At 49.9% G+C, this 22,367-nt stretch overlaps 1 protein-coding gene across 3 annotated transcripts in view; it reads left to right on the top strand.

Moving 5' to 3' along the window:
- NR6A1 (nuclear receptor subfamily 6 group A member 1) overlaps positions 1-18,088 on the top strand; it is a 52,234-nt gene extending 34,146 nt beyond the window's left edge. Inside the window, exons 4-11 of one of the 3 annotated variants that reach the window (XM_039321588.1) lie at positions 4,652-4,882; positions 8,120-8,175; positions 8,361-8,518; positions 8,646-8,876; positions 9,907-10,161; positions 14,440-14,561; positions 15,944-16,096; positions 17,654-18,088. In XM_039321588.1, the coding sequence (XP_039177522.1) occupies positions 4,652-4,882; positions 8,120-8,175; positions 8,361-8,518; positions 8,646-8,876; positions 9,907-10,161; positions 14,440-14,561; positions 15,944-16,096; positions 17,654-17,742 (1,295 nt within the window). In that variant the 3' untranslated portion in view covers positions 17,743-18,088. The remainder of the gene's footprint in view (positions 1-4,651; positions 4,883-8,119; positions 8,176-8,360; positions 8,519-8,645; positions 8,877-9,906; positions 10,162-14,439; positions 14,562-15,943; positions 16,097-17,653) is intronic. The other 2 variants (XM_039321590.1, XM_039321589.1) reach the window with 2 other exon arrangements.
- The last annotated feature ends 4,279 nt before the right edge of the window (positions 18,089-22,367 follow it).

The following is a 22,367-nucleotide window of genomic DNA, read 5'->3' as shown; positions in this document are numbered from 1 at the left end:
CCACCCAAACCCCTCCGGCCAAACAGGGAACCCCATCCTCAGATATTGGGGGTCCCCCAATTGTCCCAGAAAGTGCTGGGCTCGGAAAAGCGTGAAACAAATGCCAGGGAGAAGGAGGAGTGTGTGTGTGTGTGTGTGTGTGTGTGTGTGTGATGTTAATTGCTTTTGTTTGTGCCTGGACCCCGCTGGAAGTTTCCGGCTGCCTCTGAGCTTCTTCAGGCCCCCCTCTCCCCTCCCTGCTTTTGCTTTCTTCTCTCCCCCCCCCCTTACAAAGGACACAACCAGCCCCCCCCCCATTTCTTCCCTTTTTCTCTCCCTGGGCCTTCAGTCCTGCTGGAAACAAGAAAAGGTGGGCAGGGCAGAGCCGAGCAGGAGGGCCCCCAAATGGGCCCCAAATGAGGGTTTGCGGCTTCGCCCCCCCTCTACCCCCAGAGCCCCCCCCCTCCGAGATCAAAGCCAGCCAAACTCTTCCCAGCCAGAAAGAGAGAGAGAATTGAAGGAGGGACAAAAGTGTGAAGTTGCCCAAGGAGGTGTGTGGTTACGGTCCAGCTACCCAGGCTGAGCCATGGGGTGGCAAACTGCCACCTTTGGGGGTGGGGGGGGCAAGCAGCAGAGGTTCTCTCTCCCCCCCCTCCCCGTGGGACAATGCATGGCAACTCACCCCCACCCCAGAAACCTCTGCAAAGGGGCTGCCTGTCCCATCAGCAGCTCACTTGCCACCCTAGAGCCCAAGGGGCAGCCACCATCGGCTTGAGATTGGTGGTTCTGGCTGGCCCAGTCCCTGGGGAGGCCTCGGTTTTGGGCAGAGGGGCTTAATGCTCCCTGGGCGTTCCCCCCTTGGCTGGGGGGGGGGCTGGCCCCGGAACTGTGTGTGTGTAAGAGAGAGAGAGAGAATGAGAGAGAGAAAAAGAAAGAGAAAGAAAGAATGAGAGAGAGAGAGAATGAGGGAGGGAGAGAGAAAGAATGAGGGAGACAGAATGAGAGAGAAAAAGAGAGAAAGAAAAAAAAGGGAGAGGGAGGGGGAGAGAATGAGAGAGAAAAAGAAAGAGAAAGACTGAGGGAGAGAGCGAGAAAGAACGAGGGGGAGAGAGGGAGGGAGAGAATGAGAGAAAAAAGAAAGAGAAAGAAAGAACGAGGGAGAATGAGAGAAAGAATGAGGGAGAGAGAATGAGGGAGGGAGGGAAAGAAAGAATGAGAGAGGGAGAGAGAAAAAGAAAGAGAAAGAAAGAATGAGGGAGAGAGAGAAAGGGAGGGAGAAAGAATGAGAGGGAAAAAAGAAAGAAAGAAAGAATGAGGGAGAGGGGGAGAGAGAGGGAGAGAAAGAAAGAACAAGGGAGAGAGAGAATGAGAGAGAGAGAAGCAATTCTCAGGGGAAGGAAGCACATGGCGCTCTTGACTTTAATTAACCAAGCTGAGCTGATCCTCTTTGCTTGGTAATCTTGGTGTTTTTAAACAATAATAAAAAGTTTGCAAAGCAATTGACTTAAAGAGGCTTGTTGGTAAGGGTCCCTCCCCTCCCCTTTCTTCCTACCTCTCATTCCTGTCTCCTCCCTCCTCTTTCCCTTTCCTTCTTCCCTCTCCTTCCTTCCTTCCTTCCTTCCTTCCTTCCTTCCTTCCTTCCTTCCTTCCTTCCTTTCTTTCTCCCTCCCTCCCTTCCTCTCCCTTTCTTCTTTCCTTCTTTCTTTCCTTTCCTTCCTTCCTCTCTCCCTTCCTTCTCTTCCTTCCCTTCTTTCCTTCCTTCCTTCCTTCCTTCCTTCCCTCCATCCCTCCCTTCCTCTCCCTTTCTTCTTTCCTTCTTTCTTTCCTTTCCTTCCTTCCTCTCTCCCTTCCTTCTCTTCCTTCCCTTCCTTCCTTCCTTCCTTCCTTCCTTCCTTCCTTCCTTCCTTCCTTCCTTCCTTCTTTCCTCTCCCTCCCACGCTAGGAAGCTCTGGGTGGGTGGGTGGCTTCCCACTTTCCAAATGGGGGGGGGCCTTTCTCCCAAACAATGCCTCCGTTTGTTGGCCCCTCTTTTGAGTCTTGAAGCAAGCTTCGACATTGCTCTGGTTTGTGCAGTCACTGGAGCAAAGCTTTTGAAATTCATCCGCTGCCTTTGCGCCTTCTCCAGCTGGAGGGTTTTGGCCAGGGGCATCTGCCTGGCCACAGCCCCCCCCCTTCCTCCTCCTCCTCCTCCTCCAGCATGGTCCTTTGCCCCCCTCCTCCTTCCTCTCCCCAACCAGGATTGGTGGCTTGGATGGGGAGAGGGCTGAAAAACTCAAAAACCCGCCCAGGGAGCCCTATTAATTCTCTTTCCTCTGCTCATCAGATAACCCAAAGCCAAGATAATGCCCGGGTGCCTGTAAAATCCGTAGAGTATCTCAGCTTGAGATGTGGACCCTCCTGATCTAAAGTTCCTCCCCCCCCCCACTTATGCCATCACAACAGACCCTTTGGCTGTAAATGCCTGTTTGTTGTGGGCTCCTTCACACCCCTCCCCAAACAGACCTCTCTGCCAGCCCTTTGGCTGAGTGAAAAACTCAATTTTAACCACATTTGCAGAGTGCGGTGGGGCCAAATCTCTTCCTGTTTCCTCTGTCCCAAATGGGTTCCATTTCAGTGGCAATGAAAATAGCCATTGGGAATTGGGTTGGGGGGGCACGTAGGATAAACCCAGGCCCTTTGATAGGACGTTGGAGGGGTCCTAGCCGGCCCCAGTGGGCTGGCAAATCCTTGCCAGCTTCCCACCTGAAGCCGGATCAGCCAAGGATCCGGGGAAAAATGTGGGCCAGGCCTTGGCACGTCAAGTTGCTTGCTGGGGGCACCGTTCCGGCTTTTGACATCTCTGTTTCAAGCCATGATTAGCGGATGCCTGCGGGGGGGGGGGCTGGCAGAGCCCTCTTTGGCCTCATTCTGTCCAAGCCAGGATGGGAAACCTTGGTTTAGTGGAAGGTGACAGCTCTGCTGCTGGGAAGGACGGGGTGCTTGGAACTCTCTGCCTGTTCCCCCCCTCCCTCAAAGCTATCTTATTAAGTTGGAGTTCATGGGGGCCACTTTTTCTTCACCACCTGGCCCAGTTGAGGTTCTGCCGTTGCTGAAAGTCTGGGAGGCAGGAGACAAGTGGCCGGAGTCAACATTCACACCCACCAGAGTTCACACTTTGGGGTGAAGCTCTTGCATCCAGCTGTTTTGCTTCTCTCTTGTCTTGCTTTGCCAGCCCTCTCCATCTCACCCCTCCCTCTGAACCTTCAGGGGTCCCCCCCCCCAGTTGCAGTAATTGGGGAGGTCTAGTTTAACGAAAAGAAGGACTGGAGGTTCTAATTTTTGAGGGGCTATCACAGAGAAGGGGGGGGTCAACCTATCCTCCAAGGCAGCAGAAGGCCGGACAAGAAGCAACGGATGGAAACTGATCAAGGAGAGAAGCAACCTGGAATTAAGGAGAAACTTCCTGACAGTGAGGACAATGAATCACTGGGACGGCTTGTCTCCAGATATTGTGGGTGCTCCATTATTGGAGGTTTTATAAGAAGAGACTGGACAGCCACTTGTCTGAGATTGCATAGGGTCTCCTGCTTGAGCGGGGGGCTGGACTAGAAGACCTCCAAGGTGCCCTTCCAGCCCTATGATTCTAAGCAGTGTTTCCTCACGTGTGAGTGCTCCATCGCTGGAGGTTTTAAGAAGAGATTGGAGAACCATTTGTCTGAAATGGTATAGGTCTTCCTGGCTGAGCAGGGGGTTGGGCTAGAAGACCTCCAGGATCCCTTCCATCTCTGTTATTCTGGACCCAAGAACTCTTTTAAAAGGGCCGTGCTTTGAGTCCCACCAGGTCTGCTTGTCAAGAGGTGTCCTTCCCCATTGCTGGTTGGCTACTTTCTTGAGCAGGGGGCTGGACTAGAAGACCTCCAAGGTCCCTTCCAACTTCGCTTCTATTCTATTCCATTCCATTCTATTCTGTATTTCTATTCTATTCCTTATTTCTTTTCTGTTATAGTCTAGTCTGTTCTACAGTCTATTCCATTCTATTATCTATTCTATTTATCCTATCCTATCCTAAATTCTATTCTGAATCCTATCCTATTCTAATTTAATTCTATTCTTATTCTATTCTATTCTATTCTGTATTTTACTCTGTATTTCTATGCTATTCTATTCCTTATTTCTTTTCTGTTCTAGTCTAGTCTATTCTATTTTATTATATTATCTATTCTATTATCTATCCTATCCTAGCCTATCCTAAATTCTATTCTGAATCCTATTCTATTCTATTCTATTCTATTCTATTCCATTCCATTCCATTCTATTCTGTATTTCTACTCTGTATTTCTATTCTATTCCTTATTTCTTTTCTGTTCTAGTCTAGTCTATTCTATTTTATTATATTATCTATTCTATTATCTATCCTAGCCTAGCCTATCCTAAATTCTATTCTGAATCCTATTCTATTCTATTCTATTCTATTCTATATTTTACTCTGTATTTCTATTCTGTTCCTTATTTCTTTTCTGGTCTAGTCTATTCTACAATCTATTCTGTTCTATTATCTATTCTATTATCTATCCTATCATATCCTAAATTCTATCCTGAATCCTATTCTATTCTATTCTGAATTCTATTCTGAATTGTATCCTATCCTATCCTATCCCGTTCTCACGTGGTCACCCTTGGCTTCCTCCCGCAGATGACCGGGTGGACCAGCGTACCTGTCTGATCTGCGGGGACCGGGCCACGGGCCTGCACTACGGCATCATCTCCTGCGAGGGCTGCAAAGGCTTCTTCAAGCGCAGCATCTGCAACCGACGGGTCTACCGATGCAGCCGTGACAAGAACTGCGTCATGTCGCGCAAGCAGCGCAACCGCTGCCAGTACTGCCGACTCCTCAAGTGCCTCCAGATGGGGATGAACCGGAAAGGTGCCGATCAGGCAGGCAGGAAGGCCCCGGGGCGGGGGTGGGTGGGGGAGTTGGGTGGGTCTCCTTGCTCCCTCACTGAACCCAGCCACAGCCTCAAGGGGGGGGGGAACATGGTAGCAGCCTTCCAGCACAGGTGAGTCCTCGACTTACGAAATTCATTTAGTGGCCGTTCAAAGTTACAACGGCGGCACTGGATAAAAACTTTGGCCGTTTCTCCCAGTTTTTGCAGGGTCCCGTGATCAAAATTCCCAGGCTTCGTATTTATGACCGTTGCCGTGTCCCGAGGTCACGGGAGCACTTTTTGGGACCGTCTTGATAAGCAAAGTCAAGGGGCGGGGGAGCCAGTTTCACTTAACAACCAGGTTGCTAACTTACCAGCTGCAGCGATTCGCTTAAGAACCGAGGCGAGAAAAGTCGTAAAAAAAGGGGCAAAACTCACTCAGCCAACGTCTCACTTAAGGACAGAAATGTTGGGCTCCGATTGTGTGGTCATAAGTCAAGGGCTGCCTGTGTTTGAGGGGGCTGCCACAAAGAAGAGGGTGGGGTCCACTCCTTCCCCCAAGCACCCAGAAGGCAGGACAAGAAATAACGGATGGAAACTGACCAAGGAGAGAAGCAATTTTGGAATTAAGGAGAAACTTCCTAACAGTGAGGACAATTAACCAGTGGAACAGCTTGCCACCAGAAGTTGTGGGTGCTCCATCTAAGAAGAGACTGGACAGTCGCTTGTCTGAGATGGTATAGGGTTTCCTGCTTGAGCAGGGGGCTGGACTAGAAGACCTCCAAGGCCCCTTCCAGCTCTATTCTGATAGAGGTTAACCCTTGCAGAGTCAAGTCCTAGATTAGCTTGTCCGCTTGAAGACCACCGAGGAAGACGTAAGGAGATTGACTCACCTAGAACAGAAGCTGGTGGTGAACCTCCTTAGCTGGACTGGCCTCCCTTTCTGTTTGGGGGATATTTCGCTGCTGGTAGAAGGTCCGAGAAGGGGGGAAACTGTGCTGGGAGAAGGTCAGGCAAGGATCCCAAAGGTGATTTTCCAAAAAAAGGAACTGGACTTTCTCGAAAATGTTTTTTTTTTTTCTTCTCATCTGCGAAAAGCCGGAACTGAAGAAGCTTCTTGGAATGAGAAACGTATTTTTTTGGGGCGGGGAGAACCAAGAAAGTCCAGTTGCCTTTTGGAAAAGCACTCTTGGGACCCCTACCATGACCTGGGTGATTGAGAATCTCCATAGGTATTAGATAAAGGTAGAAACTCAGCCCGAAGGGAGGTCTTGTGGATAGGTCAGTCGTCAAAGCTGAGAGGGGAATCCGCCCCGAAAGATCAATTTGGCTTGGGTTGATCTGTGTGTTGGTCTTGAGTAGTAGGAAAGAGAGACAGACAGAGAAAGAGAAAGAGAGGAAAGAGACAAATAGAAAGAGAGGAAAGAGACACGGAAAGAGGAAAGAGATGGAGGAAAGAGACAAAAAACTAGAGGAAAGAGGAAAGAGACACAGAAAGAGGAAAGAGACAAATAGAAAGAGGAAAGAGATGGAGGAAAGAGACAAAAAAATAGAGGAAAGAGAAGAGAGATGGAAAGAGAGGAAAGAGATAAAGAGAGGAAAGAAAGAGATAAGGAGGCAAGACAGAAAGAGGGAAGAGAGACAGAAAAGAGGAAAGAGATAGAGGAAAGAGACAGAAAGAGGAAAGAGACAGGAAAAAGATGGAAAGAGGAAAGAGAAAGATGGAAAAAGACAGAAAAGGGGAAAAAAGACAGGAAAGAGGAAAGATAAAGAGGGAAGACAGAAAAGACAGGAAAGATGGAAAGAGGAAAGAGACAGAGAAAGACACAGGAAAGAGACAGAAAGAAATGGAAAGAGAGGAAAGAGAGACAGAAAGAGGGGTGGATCATAGTTGACCCCTATCTAAGCAACCTTCCCATTATCCTAGGATGGTGGAAGCTATGTGACTTTAGAGAAGCGTCAGAAGCTGCTGTCCAGGTTCTCGGCTGGGGCTTCAGACCACAGCTGCTCCTTTAAGAAATGGGCCATTTCTTTCTCTGCCTCTGCTTGGCCCTTGGATGCCAGCTAGACCCCCACTCCACCCCCCCAAAAGCAGGAAACAAGACGTTTTTTTGGGGGGGGGGACAGCTGGTCTGGGGTGTGGCCACCAGAGGGAGCCCGGAGTTCTTCGCTCAGCAGTGGCCAGGGATGCAACACACAACTGGAGTCTCTGTTTTGCAGCTGCAGACTTGCTTAAAGAAACAAACAAAAGTCAGCCTTGCTTCCCCCCCCCCCTCCCCACCAACTCCCCCAAGGGAGAGCCCCCCCCCGTTTTTTCCCCTGGCCGGCGAGGCTTTTGGGAAGGCAGTTGTCCTGGACAAGAAAGTTGTACAGATCCGTCTCTCTGCTCTTTCTTCCCGTCCACACCTGGCCTGACTTAAAAGACTATTTGTTTAGGGCTGGGCTTAACTGTTCTAACTCCAGGATCACCTGTAATGGGGACGAGGCCACCCTGGTCTGGTCATAAGACAGCTACAGTCAAGGGGAGGTGGTCTCCAGGCCTTTATCACTCAGCAAAAGACTCTCCCAATCGGAGCTCCCCAACCTTTCGGGCACCAGGGATCACCGGTTCCATGGAGAGCGGTTTTTCCTGCGGACCGGAGGGCGCGCGTGGGTTTTGTGTGCTGCTTGCAATCTGTGGATGGGGCTTTGCTTGTTTGTGTGGACCGGTTACCGGTCCACGGCCCGGGGGTTGGGGACCTCTGCTCTAAATATAAGAGCACGTAGGGCAGTGGTTCTCAACCTTTTTAATGCCACGACCCTCAACCGGTCGTAAGTCGAGGACTACTCAACCGGTCGTAAATCGAGGACTACTCAACTGGTGCAGCTCCGTTTGCAGAATAGGACTTTTGGCGGGCTCAGCAGGGCAGGGACAGCCTGGACCATTCCTATTGGCTTTTGAAAGCCAATAGAATTAGACTCTATTCAAGAGAGTCTATTCTGTTGGCTTTCAAAAGCCAATAGAATAAAAGAGAGTAGCACAGCTAAGGGGAAAAAAATGGCGGACTGCGTTGTTTGGCGACCCCCGTGAAATGGTCGTTCGACCCCAAATGGGGTCCCGACCCACAGGTGGAGAACCACTGACGTAGGGGGAAAAGGACAGGTACATCTGCTTAGCCTCTACACAGGAGGCCCGTGGGTGGTTAGATGGACACCTTGCTGGAGTCCTAACCACCTTCCTTTCCTTTCCTTGCCAGCCATCCGCGAAGATGGCATGCCAGGGGGCCGGAACAAGAGCATTGGACCTGTCCAGGTGAGTGCCTTGCAAGGTGTGGTTTTGCCGCTGCCTCCAACGTCCCACCTGTCGTCCCCCGCTCCCCTCCCCGGAGGGCGGGTTTCGCCTCTCTTCCGCTGGTTGAACAAGCCGTAAACCCAGATCCGAGCGATCCATTTTTTTCACCCTCCTCTCCCCGGCTGGTTTTCTTCTCTGCGGGGCAGATCTCCGAGGAGGAGATCGAGCGGATCATGTCCGGTCAGGAATTCGAAGGGGAGGCTAACATCTCCTGGTGCAACAACGGAGACAGCGACAACAGCTCTCCGGGCAACGGGGTGTCGGAAAGCAATCAGCCTTCTCCCGTCTCGACGCCCTCTTCCAGGTGGGACTCCGGGGAGGCCAGGCAAAAGGATTGGGGGGCACGGAGATTGGGGAGGGGGGGGCGCGTTGGGATGGGTCAGGGGTCTCTTCCCCTCCCTTCTCTCTCAGCCCTGCTTTGCCTCTTCCAGTAGGTCGGTGGAGATGAACGGGTTTACAGTTCTCAGGGATCAGTACATGGGCACGCCGGTGTCCGCCCCTTATCAGTACCTGCCGCACCTTCTCAGCTGCCCGACTCACACCGCCCTGCTGCCCCCCCAGCCCCGCACCCTTGACCCCCAGGCCCACGGGCTGCTCATCAGCCAGCTGGTGTCCGCAGAAGACCTGGATCCCCTGGGCACCCCGATGCTGATTGAAGACGGGTGAGTGCTGTGCTCTTCTCCTCCTCCTCTTGGCAGTGAGGACAATTAACCGGTGGAACAACCTGCCTCCAGAAGTTGTGGATGGTCCCAGGCTGGAGGTTTTTAAGAAGAGACTGGACGACCATTGGTCTGAAATGGGATAGGTTCGGCTGATTCAGCAGGGGGCTGGACTAGAAGACCTCCAAGGTCCCTTCCAATTGTGTTATTCTATTCCATTCCATTCCATTATATTATTATATTAAATTATATTATTATATTATAGTAATTATATTATATTATATTATTTCTTATTCTATTCTGTTCTATTTCTCATTCTATTCTATTTTTTTTATTCTATTCTATTCTATTCCATTCCATTCCATTCTATTCTTATTCCATTCTATTCTATTCTGGCTGAGGAATTCTGGGAGTTGAAGTCCACAAGTCATAAAAGGGCCACATTTGAAGATCCCTGTCCTATACATATATTGAATATAGTGTGTTTTAAATGTGTGTTATGTATGGGTACACTCTGAGAGCAAGCAATTTCATTTTTAATGGGTGCCATTGTGCCCACAGGGAAAAAAAATGACAATAAAGGTTATCTAATCTGATCTAATCTAATCTAAATTGCCCAGAAACGGTCACAAATTTAGTGGAGATCTACTAGGACAAGGGTAGGCAACCTTGGCTCTTTTATGACACGTGGACTTCAACCAACTCCCAGAATTCCTGAGCCAGCCATGCTGAGGGGAAAGGAGAAGTTTCCAAGCTGAGTCGTGCTGGCTCAGGAATTCTGGGAGTTGAAGTCCCCAAGTCATGAAGGGGCCATAGTTCCCCCATGCTGGCTCAGGAATTCTGGGAATTGAAGTCCACAAGTCCTAAAGGGGGCCAAAGTTTCCCTCATGCTGGCTCAGGAATTCTGGGAGTTGAAGTCCACGCGTCATAAAAGAGCCAAGGTTGCCTATCCTTATACTAGGAGAATCTGGAGCCGGAAGATCCCCTTTTTGCTGTCCCAGGCCAACCTCTCGGCTGTCCCCGGCTCCCCCAGGTACCGAGTGACCCAGGCCGAGCTGTTCGCCCTGCTGTGTCGTCTGGCGGATGAGCTGCTCTTCCGGCAGATCTCCTGGATCAAGAAGCTGCCCTTCTTCTGCGAGCTGTCCATCAAGGACTACACCTGCCTGCTCAGCTCCACCTGGCAGGAGCTGATCCTGCTCTCCTCCCTCACCGTCTACAGCAGGCAGATCTTCGGGGACCTGGCGGATGTCACCGCCCAGTATTCGCCCTCCGATGATGAGCTTCACAGGTAAAGGCTGGGGAGGGGTCCTGGGTGCTCTCCGAGCGTGGTGGGTTTGGTTGGAAGACGTTTCATCACCCAAGCAGGTAACGTCATCAGTGCTGGGAGGGAGGGAGGAGGAGGAGGAGGAGGAGGAACTGGGTCTTTGGTTGGAGAAGGCCAATTAATAAGGGAAAGGAAGGGAATGGAATGGAATAGGGAAAGGAAAGGAAAAGGAAAGGGGAAGGAAGGGAATATGGAATAGAATAGAATAGACAAAGAATAGAATAGAATAGAATAGAATAGAATAGAATAGAATAGAATAGAAATAAGGAATAAGGAATAAGGAATGGAATAGAATAAAATAGGAATAAGGAATAGAATAGAATATGGAATGGAATGGAATAGAATAGAATAGAATAGGAATAAGGAATAGAATAGAAAAGGAACAGAATAGAATAGAATGGAATAGAATAGAATAGAACAGAATAGAATAGAATAGAAATTAGGAATAAGGAATAGAATAGAATAGAATATGGAATAGAATAGAATAGGAATAAGGAATAGAATAGAAATTAGGAATAAGGAATAGAATAGAATAGAAAAGGAATAAGGAATAGAAATAAGGAATAGAATAGAATAGAAATAAGGAATAAGGAATAGAAATAAGGAGTAGAATAGAAATTAGGAATAAGGAATAGAATAGAATAGAAAAGGAATAAGGAATAGAAATAAGGAATAGAATAGAAAAGGAATAAGGAATAGAATAGAAATAAGGAATAGAATAGAAATAAGGAATAAGGAATAGAATAGAATAACGAAGTTTGAAGGGACCTTGGAGGTCATCTAGTCCAACCCCCCTTGCCCAAGCAGGAGACCCGCCACCATTTCTGACAGATGGCGGTCCAGTCTCTTCTTGGAAGCCTCCAGTGACGAAGCTCCCACAACTTCTGAAGGCAACTCCTGTTCCGTCGGTTGATGGTTCTCACTGTCAGAAAGTTTCTCCTTATTTCTAGCTTCAATCTCTCTTTGATCAGTTTCCATCTGTTATTCCTTGTCTGACCTTCAAGTGCTTTGGAGAATAGGTGGACCCCCTCCTCTCTGTGACAGCCCCCCAAATTTTTGAAGACTGCTATCATGTCTCCCCTGGTCCTTCTCTTCACTAGACTAGCCTTGCCCAGTTCCTGCAACCGTCCTTCCTATGTTTTAGCCTCCAGTCCCCTCATCATCTTTGTCGCTCTTCTCTGCACTTTTTCTAGAGTCTCAACGTCCTTTTTTATAATGTGGAGACCAAAACTGGATGCAGTAGGAAGGACCCCTCCTTTTTGGGGGGGGGAATGAGAGTCTTCTAACTTTTTTGCCGAGATGAGAAGGGCGGAAGAATTTTTTAAGCCACTGGTGGCATCAACGAGCTGGCCCTTTTGTGAAGGCACCTCGGGCTACTTCCTTGCCTGCCGGTCCCCGTCTCCCCCAGCCCCCTTTGCAGGGTGAATGACTGTTGATGGTGACCTCAAAGCACCTTTAGATCTCCCCCCACCTTGCCTGGGTCGGAGGCAAGGGCTGTTTTCTTAGACATAAATTTGCCCCCTCTGACACGTGGGCAGTGGCTCTCCTTGACCCCTCAGCTCATGAATCAACCCTGCAGGAGAACATCCCATCTTCATTTCTGTCACTAAGCCAGACATTGGTTAAGCAAGTTTTGCCCCGCTTTCACCATCTTTTTTTTTTGCTACCGTCGTTAAATAGATCCCTGCCGTCGTTAACTTAGTCACACGGTTGTTAAGTGAATCATCTGGCCTTTCCCCCCCCCTTGACTTGGCTCGTCGCGACCCCGGGACGCTGCAACCCGTCATAAATACGAGTCAGTTGCCAAGCGTCTGAACGTTGATCACGAGGCTTCTGCCACGGTCGTATGTGTGAAAAACCCGGTCATAAAGTCACTTTTGTTTAGTTCCGTCGTAAGTCTGAGCAGTCAGTAAATGAACATCTATGGAGATTCTCTGTCCTGCAGGACACGGTGGTCCCAAAGATGCTTTTTTTACGAGGCAACTAGACTTTCTTGTTTTTCTTTGAAGACGTTTCGCTTCTCCTCCCAGAAGCTTCTTCAGCTCTGACTGGACGGTGGGCAAATGGAAGGGTATGTATTCCTAGCAGACACAGGAATATAAATATACAGCAGTGGTTCTCAACCTTTTTAATGCCGCGACCCCCAACCGGTCGTAAGCCGAGGACTACTCAACCGGTCGTAAGTCGAGGACTACTCAACTGGTGCAGCACCGTTTGCAGAATGGGACTTTTGGCGGGCTCAGCAGGGCAGAGACAGCCTGGAGAATTCCTATTGGCTTTTGAAAGCCAATAGAATTAGACTCTATTCAAGAGAGTCTATTCTATTGGCTTTCAAAAGCCAATCGAATAAAAGGGAGTAGCACAGCTAAGGAAAAGGGGGAAAAAAATGGCGGACTGCGTTGTTTGGCGACCCCCGTGAAATGGTCGTTCGACCCCAAAGGGGGTCCCGACCCACAGGTTGAGAACTGCTGGGCTAAAAGAAGGCAAATGACCAGCTCTCTGCAAGGAGCATAAATCCTTCCCTTCCCCACCATCCAGTCTAGAGCTGAAGAAGCTCCTTGCAGCAGAAGGGAAACGTCTTTAAAGAAAAACAAGGAAGTCCAGTGGCCTGGTGAAAAAAAAAAGCACCTTTGGGGCAATCAGTAAATGAACTGTTGTAAATCAAGGACTGTCTGCCTGTGGTGTTTGAAGAGACATCCAGGTGTTCCCGCTGTCCCCTCAAATCATAGCTCCCCCCCATCATTGTCTGCCCTAATCAGCCAGATGTGAGCATTTCCTTGAACCCACCCCATTCTCCAGGGTCCCCCTGCCCAAAACCATTTGAAAAGTCTCCCCCCCCCAAACCCCAATAAAGGAAGGCCTCCTCTTTCCAGATGTGGATTCTGCTCTTCACAACAAGCCCCCCCCCAGTCTCCTGGGACACTCTGGCCGTGGGGGCCGAGCCTTCCCCTCCCCCTGGGCCGCACATCTGTCTCGCCTCTCCCACTTGTGGTGTTCTTGCTCGAAAACCTTGACCCGCCCTGGGCTTCATCTTTGTTGAAACTGCCCACCCTCCCTTTTAAATCAAGCCTTGTCTGTCCTCCTATCCCCTCATCCTGACTCTGCTGCCCCCCCCCCAGCTGCAAATGCAGAGCAAAATTTATAGCATCTGGGATGCTCATAGTTCCTCTTATCAGGAGCTTATCAGGAGCTGAAAAGGCCAGCTTGTTGCAGTTTGGCTCTCTGGGGAATGCAGGGGGGGGGGCTCGGCTCGGGTGGGTTTCTGAGGAGCAGAAATGGGGGGGGGAGAGGAAGCATACATCTCCCGAAGCAGCAGAAGAGTGGAGAGAGACCCTTTCTCTCTCTCTCTCTCTCTCTCCCCCCCCCCCCTGCTTTTCCTGAAGCCAATGATCTGATTATTCAGAACAGCAGAGGTCTTCTACTCCCGGCGCCAGGAGACCCTACTACAGGGGTTCTCAACCTTGGCAACTTTAAGACTTGTGGACTTCTTTCTGGGAGTTGAAGTCCACAAGTCTTAAAGTTGCCAAGGCTGAGAACCCCTGCCCTACTACATCCTTTCAGATTACGTGGCTGTCCAGTGATGGAGCACCCACAACCTCTGGAGGCAAGTCACTCTCCTGGTTCAGCCAATCCATCAGAATAGAGCTGGGATGGACCTAGGAGATCTCCTAGTCCAGCCCCTTGCTCAGGCAGGAGACCCTAGGCCAGTGGTTCTCAACCTTTTTAATGCCACGACCCCCAACCGGTCGTAAGTTGAGGACTACTCAACCGCTCATAAGTTGAGGACTACTCAACGGGTGCAGCACCGTTTTCAGACTGGGACTTTTGGTGGGCTCAGCAGGGCAGAGACAGCCTGGACAATTCCTATTGGCTTTGGAAAGCCAGTAGAATTAGACTCTATTCAAGAGAGTCTATCCTATTGGCTTTCAAAAGCCAATAGAATAAAAGGGAGTAGCACAGCTAAGGAAAAGGGGAAAAAAATGGCGGACTGCGTTGTTTGGCGACCCCCGTGAAATGGTCGTTCGACCTCAAAGGGGGTCCCGACCCACAGGTGGAGAACCGCTGCCCTAGGCCATTTGAGACAGGTGGCTGTCCAGTCTCTGCTGAAAAACCTCCAGTGATGGAGCACCCACAGCTTCTGGAGGCCACTTCCGTTCCATTGCTGGGGCGTCCTCTGTTGGTTCCTCAAGATAGATGCTTGGGGAATCGAGTCTCAGACCTTCTTCTCTCCTCTTCCTGAAGGTTCAGCGAAGAAGGGATGGAAGTTATGGAACGCCTGATCTACCTGTATCGCAAGTTCAGCCAGTTGAAAGTCAGCAACGAGGAGTACGCCTGCATGAAGGCCATCAATTTCCTCAACCAAGGTAAGTGGCCGGGAGGATGGGCTTCCATCCTGGCCCGAAGCTCTGATGGCCCTGTTCATCTGGTGGTCTCATGGGGCTTGGAGGAGAAGACCACAAACCACATGGCCCCATGGCCAGCTCTGATGGCCCTGTTCATCTGGTGGTCTCGTGGGGGTTGGAGGAGAAGACCACAAACCACATGGCCCCATGGCCAGCTCTGATGGCCCTGTTCATCTGGTGGTCTCATGGGGGTTGGACGAGAAGACCACAAACCACATGGCCCTATGGCCAGCTCTGATGGCCCTGTTCTTCTGGTGGTCTCATGGGGATTGGAGGAGAAGACCACAAACCACATGGCCCCATGGCCAGCTCTGATGGCCCTGTTCATCTGGTGGTCTCATGGGGGTTGGAGGAGAAGACCACAAACCACATGGCCCCATGGCCAGCTCTGATGGCCCTGTTCATCTGGTGGTCTCATGGGGGTTGGAGGAGAAGACCACAAACCACATGGCCCTATGGCCAGCTCTGATGGCCCTGTTCTTCTGGTGGTCTCATTGGGGTTGGAGGAGAAGACCACAAACCACATGGCCCTATGGCCAGCTCTGATGGCCCTGTTCATCTGGTGGTCTCATGGGGGTTGGAAGAGAAGACCACAAACCACATGGCCCTATGGCCAGCTCTGATGGCCCTGTTCATCTGGTGGTCTCATGGGGGTTGGAGGAGAAGACCACAAACCACATGGTCCCATGGCCAGCTCTGATGGCCCTGTTCTTCTGGTGGTCTCATGGTCCCAAGGCCAACCCGGCACCCTCCAGAGGTTGCCAATCACATCTCCCAACAGCCTCATCCCCTGGTGGCCCAGTGACAAAAAATAGAAAAATAAAAAATAAACCTGGGAGTTCTCTTGGGCAACTTCTAGAAGGTCTCCCAAGCTTCCATCTTGGGCTGACCCAAAAGGCCGAAGGAAATGGGATCAAGGAAACAGAGCCCGCGAGAAATGGAACCAGGGACCCACCCCAACGTCATCGCCACCTGGGCCAAGGAAGGTATACTACGTGCTGTGTGCGGCAGGCCAAAATACACCGTTGGGAGGACCTGTTGGGTGCAGCCCAACGCCCGACTTTGCGATTTGGAAAGAGGGTGCGGCACGTGTCGCTTCCCTGCTGGTGAGGCTGCTTGCTTGGAGATGGAAGCAGAAGCTCTGAGAGTCTGGATGTTGATTTACAGTCCACGTTTGGTCACCTTCAAGACAATTCTTCAGTTCTCCTTTCTCTCTTCGCACGCGGCACGATTGCCCTTTTGCCAAATGAGAGAGCCAATGGGTTGCATTATGTTTGAGATGCAGAGTTGAGGCTCCTCCTCCTCCTCTTCCTCCTCCTCCTCACGTGCTGTCTTCCATCCAGATATCCGGGGTCTGGCCAACGCCTCCCAGCTGGAGCAGTTGAACAAGCGATACTGGTACGTCTGCCAGGACTTCATGGAGTTCAAATACCCGCACCAGCCAAACCGGTTTCCGGACCTGATGATGTGTCTACCGGAGATCCGGTACATCGCAGGTGAGCAAGTCAGCTCAGGAGGTCCTCCTTGGGCTGACGGCTGGAAGCTGGGAGTCTCCCAAGCTGTGTTTCTCAACCTTGCCACCTCTACGATGGGTGGACTTCAACTCCCAGACGGCCGGAGAATGCTGGGAGTTGAAGTCCACCCATCTGAGTGTTGCCCAGGTTGACAAACATCACTCCCAGGGCTCAAAGCTCGTCCCAAGCACCCAGCTGATCTTCTAGGGTGAGGCCCCGGAGTAGCTCAAGAAAGTTGGGCTGGTTTTCATCCAGAGCTTCTGGAGACCAACAACCCACAAGTCCTAAACCAAGCAAGGGCACCATCGTTGCTCCTTCAACTTGCCCTCCAATTCTCCAGGCTATTCCCTTCTCCACATCAAGCCATCTTCCTAGTTATCCGAAGAGCTGTGGTGGCGCGGTGCAGCCTAATTCTGCCCACTGCCAGGAGTTCAATCCTCACTGGCTCAGGTTGACTCAGCCTTCCGTCTTTCTGAGGTCGGTAAAATGAGGACCCAGATTGTTGGGGGGCTAATATGCTGTGTAAACCGCTTAGAGAGGGCTGTGAAGCGGTGTATAAGTCTAAGTGCTGGTTCTATCTGTCTATTTGTCTTATCTCTCTGTCTATCTATATATCTATATCTGTCTTTCTATCTAAGCACTGAAGAGGTGTATAAGTCTAAGTGCTGGTTCTATCTAATCTATCTATATCTCTCTAAGCACTGTGAAGTGGTTTATAAGTCTAAGTACTGGTTCTATCTATCTATCTATAGCTATAGATATAGATATCTAAGCACTGTGAAGCGGTGTATAAGACTTAAGTGCTGGTTCTATCTATCTATCATATCTGTCTATGTCATATCTATCTATCTCTCTGTATTATATCTGTCTATCTTTATATCTCTACGTCTATCATATTTGTCTGTCTGTCTATCTATCTATCTCTAAGCACTGTGAAGCGGTGTATAAGTCTTAAGTGCTGGTTCTATCTATCATATCTGTCTATCTATGTCATATCTATCTATCTCTCTGTATTATATCTGTCTATCTTTATATCTCTACGTCTATCATATTTGTCTGTCTATCTATCTATCTATCTATCTATCTCTAAGCACTGAAGCGGTGTATAAGTCTTAAGTGCTGGTTCTATCTATCTATCATATCTGTCTATGTCATATCTATCTATCTCCCTATATTATATCTGTCTATATCTCTATGTCTATCATATTTGTCTGTCTGTCTATCTATCTGTCTGTCTGTCTGTCTGTCTGTCTGTCATGGTAGTGCAGTGATTAGAATGCAGTATTACAGGCTAACTCTGCCGACTGCCAGCAGTTCGATCTTGACCGGCTCAAGGTTGACCCGGCCTCCCATCCTTCCGAGGTCAGTAAAATGAGGGCCCAGATTTTTGGGGGGCCAATATGCTGACTCCGTAAACCGCTTAGAGAGGGCTATAGAGCACTGCGAAGCGGTTTATAAGTCTAAGGGCTCTCGGTATGGGCATCCAGGCGGGCCCAGGTCTGAGCGTCACAACTGACGGTGGGCTCCTTGCCTTGTCAGGAAAAATGGTGAACGTCCCTCTGGAGCAGCTCCCCCTCCTCTTTAAAGCCGTCCTGCACTCTTGCAAAGCCTCCATGAACAAGGAATGAAGCTGGCCCAGGAGCTCCGTGACACCCACCCACCCACCCCACCCTTCGGAAACCCCCCCCCTCCCAGCAAAGAACCTCGGAGCGGACACCACCCAGCGATCCCGCCAACGGGGACCACCTCAACAGCCTCCGGCAGGGCAGTGGGTAGCCTTGGCCGCCGAATCCTTAGGGACGGAGGGAGTGTTGTTGCGGCTGTGTGGCGTTGTGTGTGTGTGTGTGGGGAGGGGTTGTGTGGGGGTTTTTTTGTTTCTTTTTTTTTTTGTTGTTTTGGTTTTGTTTTGACTCATTTTTTTTTTCTCCTCTTAATATTTATTTCACGACAGAGTTGAATGTATGATCTTCAACCCCTGCAACGGCTTTCTTTCCATCCCTTCCCCCCCCATCCCACCCCCCCCCAGCCTCACCACTTTTGGGGGGTGCAGTTTACAGAATGTGAAGATGTTAGTTACAGTGTTTTTTTTTTTTTCGGGGGGGGTATTAGATCTTTTTTATACTGGGGAGGGAACGGGGTGGGGGGGCTTGGGTTGATGATGACTAAGACTACCTCATGGAGAAGGTGCTGCCTGCCAGTTCTGTACCCCTCAAGGGGCACATCCCAGTGGGCCGTGGCCTGTCCCCCCACCCACCACCACCACCTCACCCCCCCCTAGAGAAGTGCCAAGCCAACAGGGCAGGGATGGGGGCCATTATCTCCCTTCCCTCCATCCAAAGCCTGCAGAGATGCACCCAGAGACCTCCTGTTGTCATTTTGACCCACAGGCACTCCCCATTCGTTGCTCGCATCCCCCAGATTCTTCTTCTCACGGACACAACCATTTGGGACACTGCTACACACACACACAGAGGAAAAGCTGGACCAGCACCAAGGGGGTTGATCCTAACATTCCGGGGTTTACCCAAAGGTCCTTTTTTTGTGTTTTCCAAGAGGCCAATGGATTTCCTTGTTTTCCTCTGAAGACGTTTCGCCTCTCGTCCCCGAAGCTCCTTCCGCTCGGACTGGATGGTGGGGAATGGAAGGATTTATACTCCTTGCAGACCGCTGTTCATTTGCCTTCTTTTAGAGAGTCGTTGAAGCCACTCGGAGCTTATAAGTTTGGAGACTCTTGTTCTATTTGAATTCTGGGAGTTGAAGTCCACAAGTCACCAAAGGGCCATGTTTGAAGACCCCTGTTTTAGAGACTCTAAATCTTTCCATTCCCCGCTATCCAGCCAGAGCTGAGGAAGCTTCTGGGAGGAGAAGCGAAACGTCTTCAAAGGAAAAACAAGACAGTCCAGCGGCAGTCCATAGACATTTAGCATTCCTGGGGTTCAGCTGATGGTGCTTCCTTAATTTTTTTGGGGGGGGGAAGAAAAAGGGTCCCTTGAATTTTCCCTACTATTTCAGATCCAGGCCCCACCGTCCACTGTCTTGCTCCAGTTTTCACACAACAGTATGGCGCTGTAAACGTGCCTTAGTCCATGCCCTTTTTTCTCCCCATATATTTGACTCAATCAAGTGGAAATCCCCCCCCCACAAGGCTTGGCCCATCTCTAGGTGAGCAGCTGGGTTGAGACCGATCCAGGAATGGTGGGTGAAGGGCTCTCCTTGCCCGCCAGTGGGCAGGAGAAACAATTTGGAGGCTAAACCAAGGCCATTTGGTTTTTCACCCCCAAATCCTTGGCCTCTTGAATCTCGGGGAGGGGGAGAAACCTGCCCCCCTGGGATGGTGCTTCTGGCTGGGCCTGGCTCACCTTCCCCACTTGACGGTTGCTGACAGATGCCAGCAAGGCAGAACGGGTAAAAAGTCCGTGGCTGGGATTGGTGGGGGTCTTTCCGTGGCTCTCCCCAAGTGGGGCAGCGGTCCCCGGGACGGACTGCCGGCAGCCCCAGCTGCATTGTTATTTTTTTTTTTTTTCCCCTCAGGAAAATCCCCTCTTTTCCTTCAAAACAAGAGAATACCTCACCGGGCAGCGGACGCGATCTGAACGCGTCTCCTGCTGCTCGGACACTTTCTCAAGTGGCCAAAAAAAAGCTTGATTTTTTTCTTTACCCTCCTCCCCCCTTTTTTTGGCAGTTTGGGTTACGGTTTCTGGATATTTTTTTTTCCTTTCGCAAAGAGCTGTCCACACCACGAGACCCGCGCGTTACCTTTTGGCTCGAATCCGTCCCCGCGGCCGGAAAAAACCCGAGCGTCGGAACCTCGGATTCGAGAATTCGGGGATGTGAACCCCGCCCGTGGCCGGAAACGGCGTTCCAGTGAAGGAGGGATGCGCCCGTTCCCGAATCCTTGGGTCCACGGTGCCAACTGACCCTCGGGCGGCCTCGGTTTTAATCCCCTCCTCTCCTGCCCCACCGGCAGGAAATAGGGGTCAAGGAGGCCGACACCAGGAGCCAGAAAGCTAACGGTAAACGCCGCCTTCATCCCGGCCCGGTGGAAATGCCAGGAGGAGAGCTGTCAAAACAGGGTAAACTGAATGTAAGGTGTTACGGACTCAGGTATTAGGTGAAGAAAAATAGGAACGTAGTTTAGGTGTGTAGAGCGACTTTAGGTCGGCTTCCCCCCCCTCCCCGTAGATGGATTTGGTTTGAAGGACGCTGCGACTACCCTTCCTTTTCTCGCAAAAGGGGCCGGGTGTGTATCTGCTGTGGGGCAGGGGACAACTGACGCCCATGGGGCTTTATTTTTACTTTTTTTTGGGGGGGGCAGCAGGAGAGGATTCTGGGAGTCGAAATCCGCCCGTCTGCAAGTGGCTGAGATTGGGCCTGATGGCTTCAGGGCACAACTCAGCCCAAAACGTGACACCAAAGACTTCCCTCTCTTTCGCGAGCGGAGATCTCCCCCTGCCTCTCTTTTTTATTCTCTCCCCCCCCCATTTTTATCCGCCCCCCCATCAGCCTATGGTGGCCAAGAAAAAAAACCCTGGAATTTCTTATTTTTAAATTCCCAGGGATAGGGGCTCAACATTCCGCCCCCAAGTCCTTCAAATCCAACTTTCTCTCTCTCGCCGTCGTTCGATCCTCGCTGTCTTTCTAAACTTGAACTTTAAAAAAAAACCTCCTTATTTTATTTCTGAAAGCAGAAAAGCAGCCCTCTTCTCTCCCTGACACCCCACCCCCCCTTAAAAAAGTGTCCTGCCTCTCCCTCCCTTTCTTGATCTGCTCCCTTTTCCTCAAAACCCATCAGGGCTGGTGAGTCTGCGGAGACCGAGGAGGGTCCGCCCGGATCAGGCTCCAAGGCAGCAATCAAGACAGGAGACAGAGAGAGAGAGAGAGAAAAAAAGTGACTAGTAAATGGGCTTTTTTAAAGAAGATTTTTGTGCTTTTGTAGATGGCAATGCTCGTCGGAGGGTCCTCCGGCGTGCTGGTGGCCCTCGGCGGGATGGGTTCTGGGTTCTGCAGGTGGGTCGCCTGGGCTGTGCCCACCGAAACTCAGGGATGTGTATTTAAATAGAACCCAGAGCCCATCCTGCTTGTGCCACCCTCCCCCAGGTCTCTTTCTTGGACTCTTGGCCACCGTTTCAGAGAGCCTAAAACTGTATTTATCAACTTTAAGCGGCATGGACTTCCAAGTCCCAAAATTTTGGGACTTGGAAGTCCATGCCGCTTAAAGTTGCCAAGGTTGAGAAACAATGGTCTAGAAGTCTACTCCCTCCCCCCCCCATCCCAGCCTGGGCAAGAAGCAGCTGGCTGACCTCGAATCGTATTCTCCCCATGGACACCCATGAACCTCTACTGAGCCGCCTTTTGGGCTAGGACGTTTTATTATAATTTTTTTTTTAAATTTCCCTTTCCTGTGTATGAAAAAAAAAATGTCTTGTTCTAGTTGTTAACATTATTGACTCTATTTCCATAACAAAACTACCTCTCGTGTGACATCCTGCTGAGCATCTCCAAAGGGATTATATGGGGAAAGAAAGAAAAGAAAAAAGAAGGAAGGAAGAAAGGAAGGAAAAAGAAAGAAAGAAAGAAAGAAAGAAAGACATAGAAAAGAAGGAAAGAAGGAAGGAAAAGGAAAAAAGGAAAGTGTTTTAAAAATCCACCTTTTTTAAAATGCCAACCGAAGGAAATATTTGGCCAAGGGCTGTGTCCATCTCTCCCACTTTTCCATCAAGATTCAGGGTTTTTTTTTTTTATATACACACACATTTTATTGAAATCATCACCATATAAAATGCAAGTAAAATAGTAGGGAAATGGGGAAGAAGAAAAAAAGCATCAATTTCCACTTTGCTCTTTATTTAAATGAATCATCAGCCATCAACATAGGTATTTTATTATTGATTTTCACGCCCATTATTTTTTTCATTGGGTCTTAATCTCTCTATTCAGTTCTTCCAGAACTGAATTCAACAGGAGTGGGGACAAATTTTACACATCTTAGTTAAGTTTCCCTTCTTAATACGTGCTTGGTAGAACGTGCAAATCCATTTAACCACTTGGCTAATATTTCCCCCCCCCCCCCCAAAGTCCACATCTTCCAAAAGCTTGAACATAAAAGACCCCATTTAAATCATCAAACGCTTTCTCTGCATACAAAAATATTAAACTTTGCTTGTTTCTCATTACGGCACCGTAAGTATTCTATAACATTGGAGACCGTTCTCACATTATCTCCCCAATTGCCTTTTATCAGCAAAAGCTAGTG

The sequence above is a fragment of the Crotalus tigris genome, unplaced genomic scaffold (genome assembly GCF_016545835.1).
Source record: "Crotalus tigris isolate CLP2741 ecotype Arizona unplaced genomic scaffold, ASM1654583v1 scf7180000023746.1698619, whole genome shotgun sequence".
In the NCBI taxonomy this organism is placed as follows: Eukaryota; Metazoa; Chordata; class Lepidosauria; order Squamata; family Viperidae; genus Crotalus; species Crotalus tigris.
Note: the sequence above shows the minus strand (reverse complement) of the source record. Positions and strands in the feature narration are given on the sequence as shown.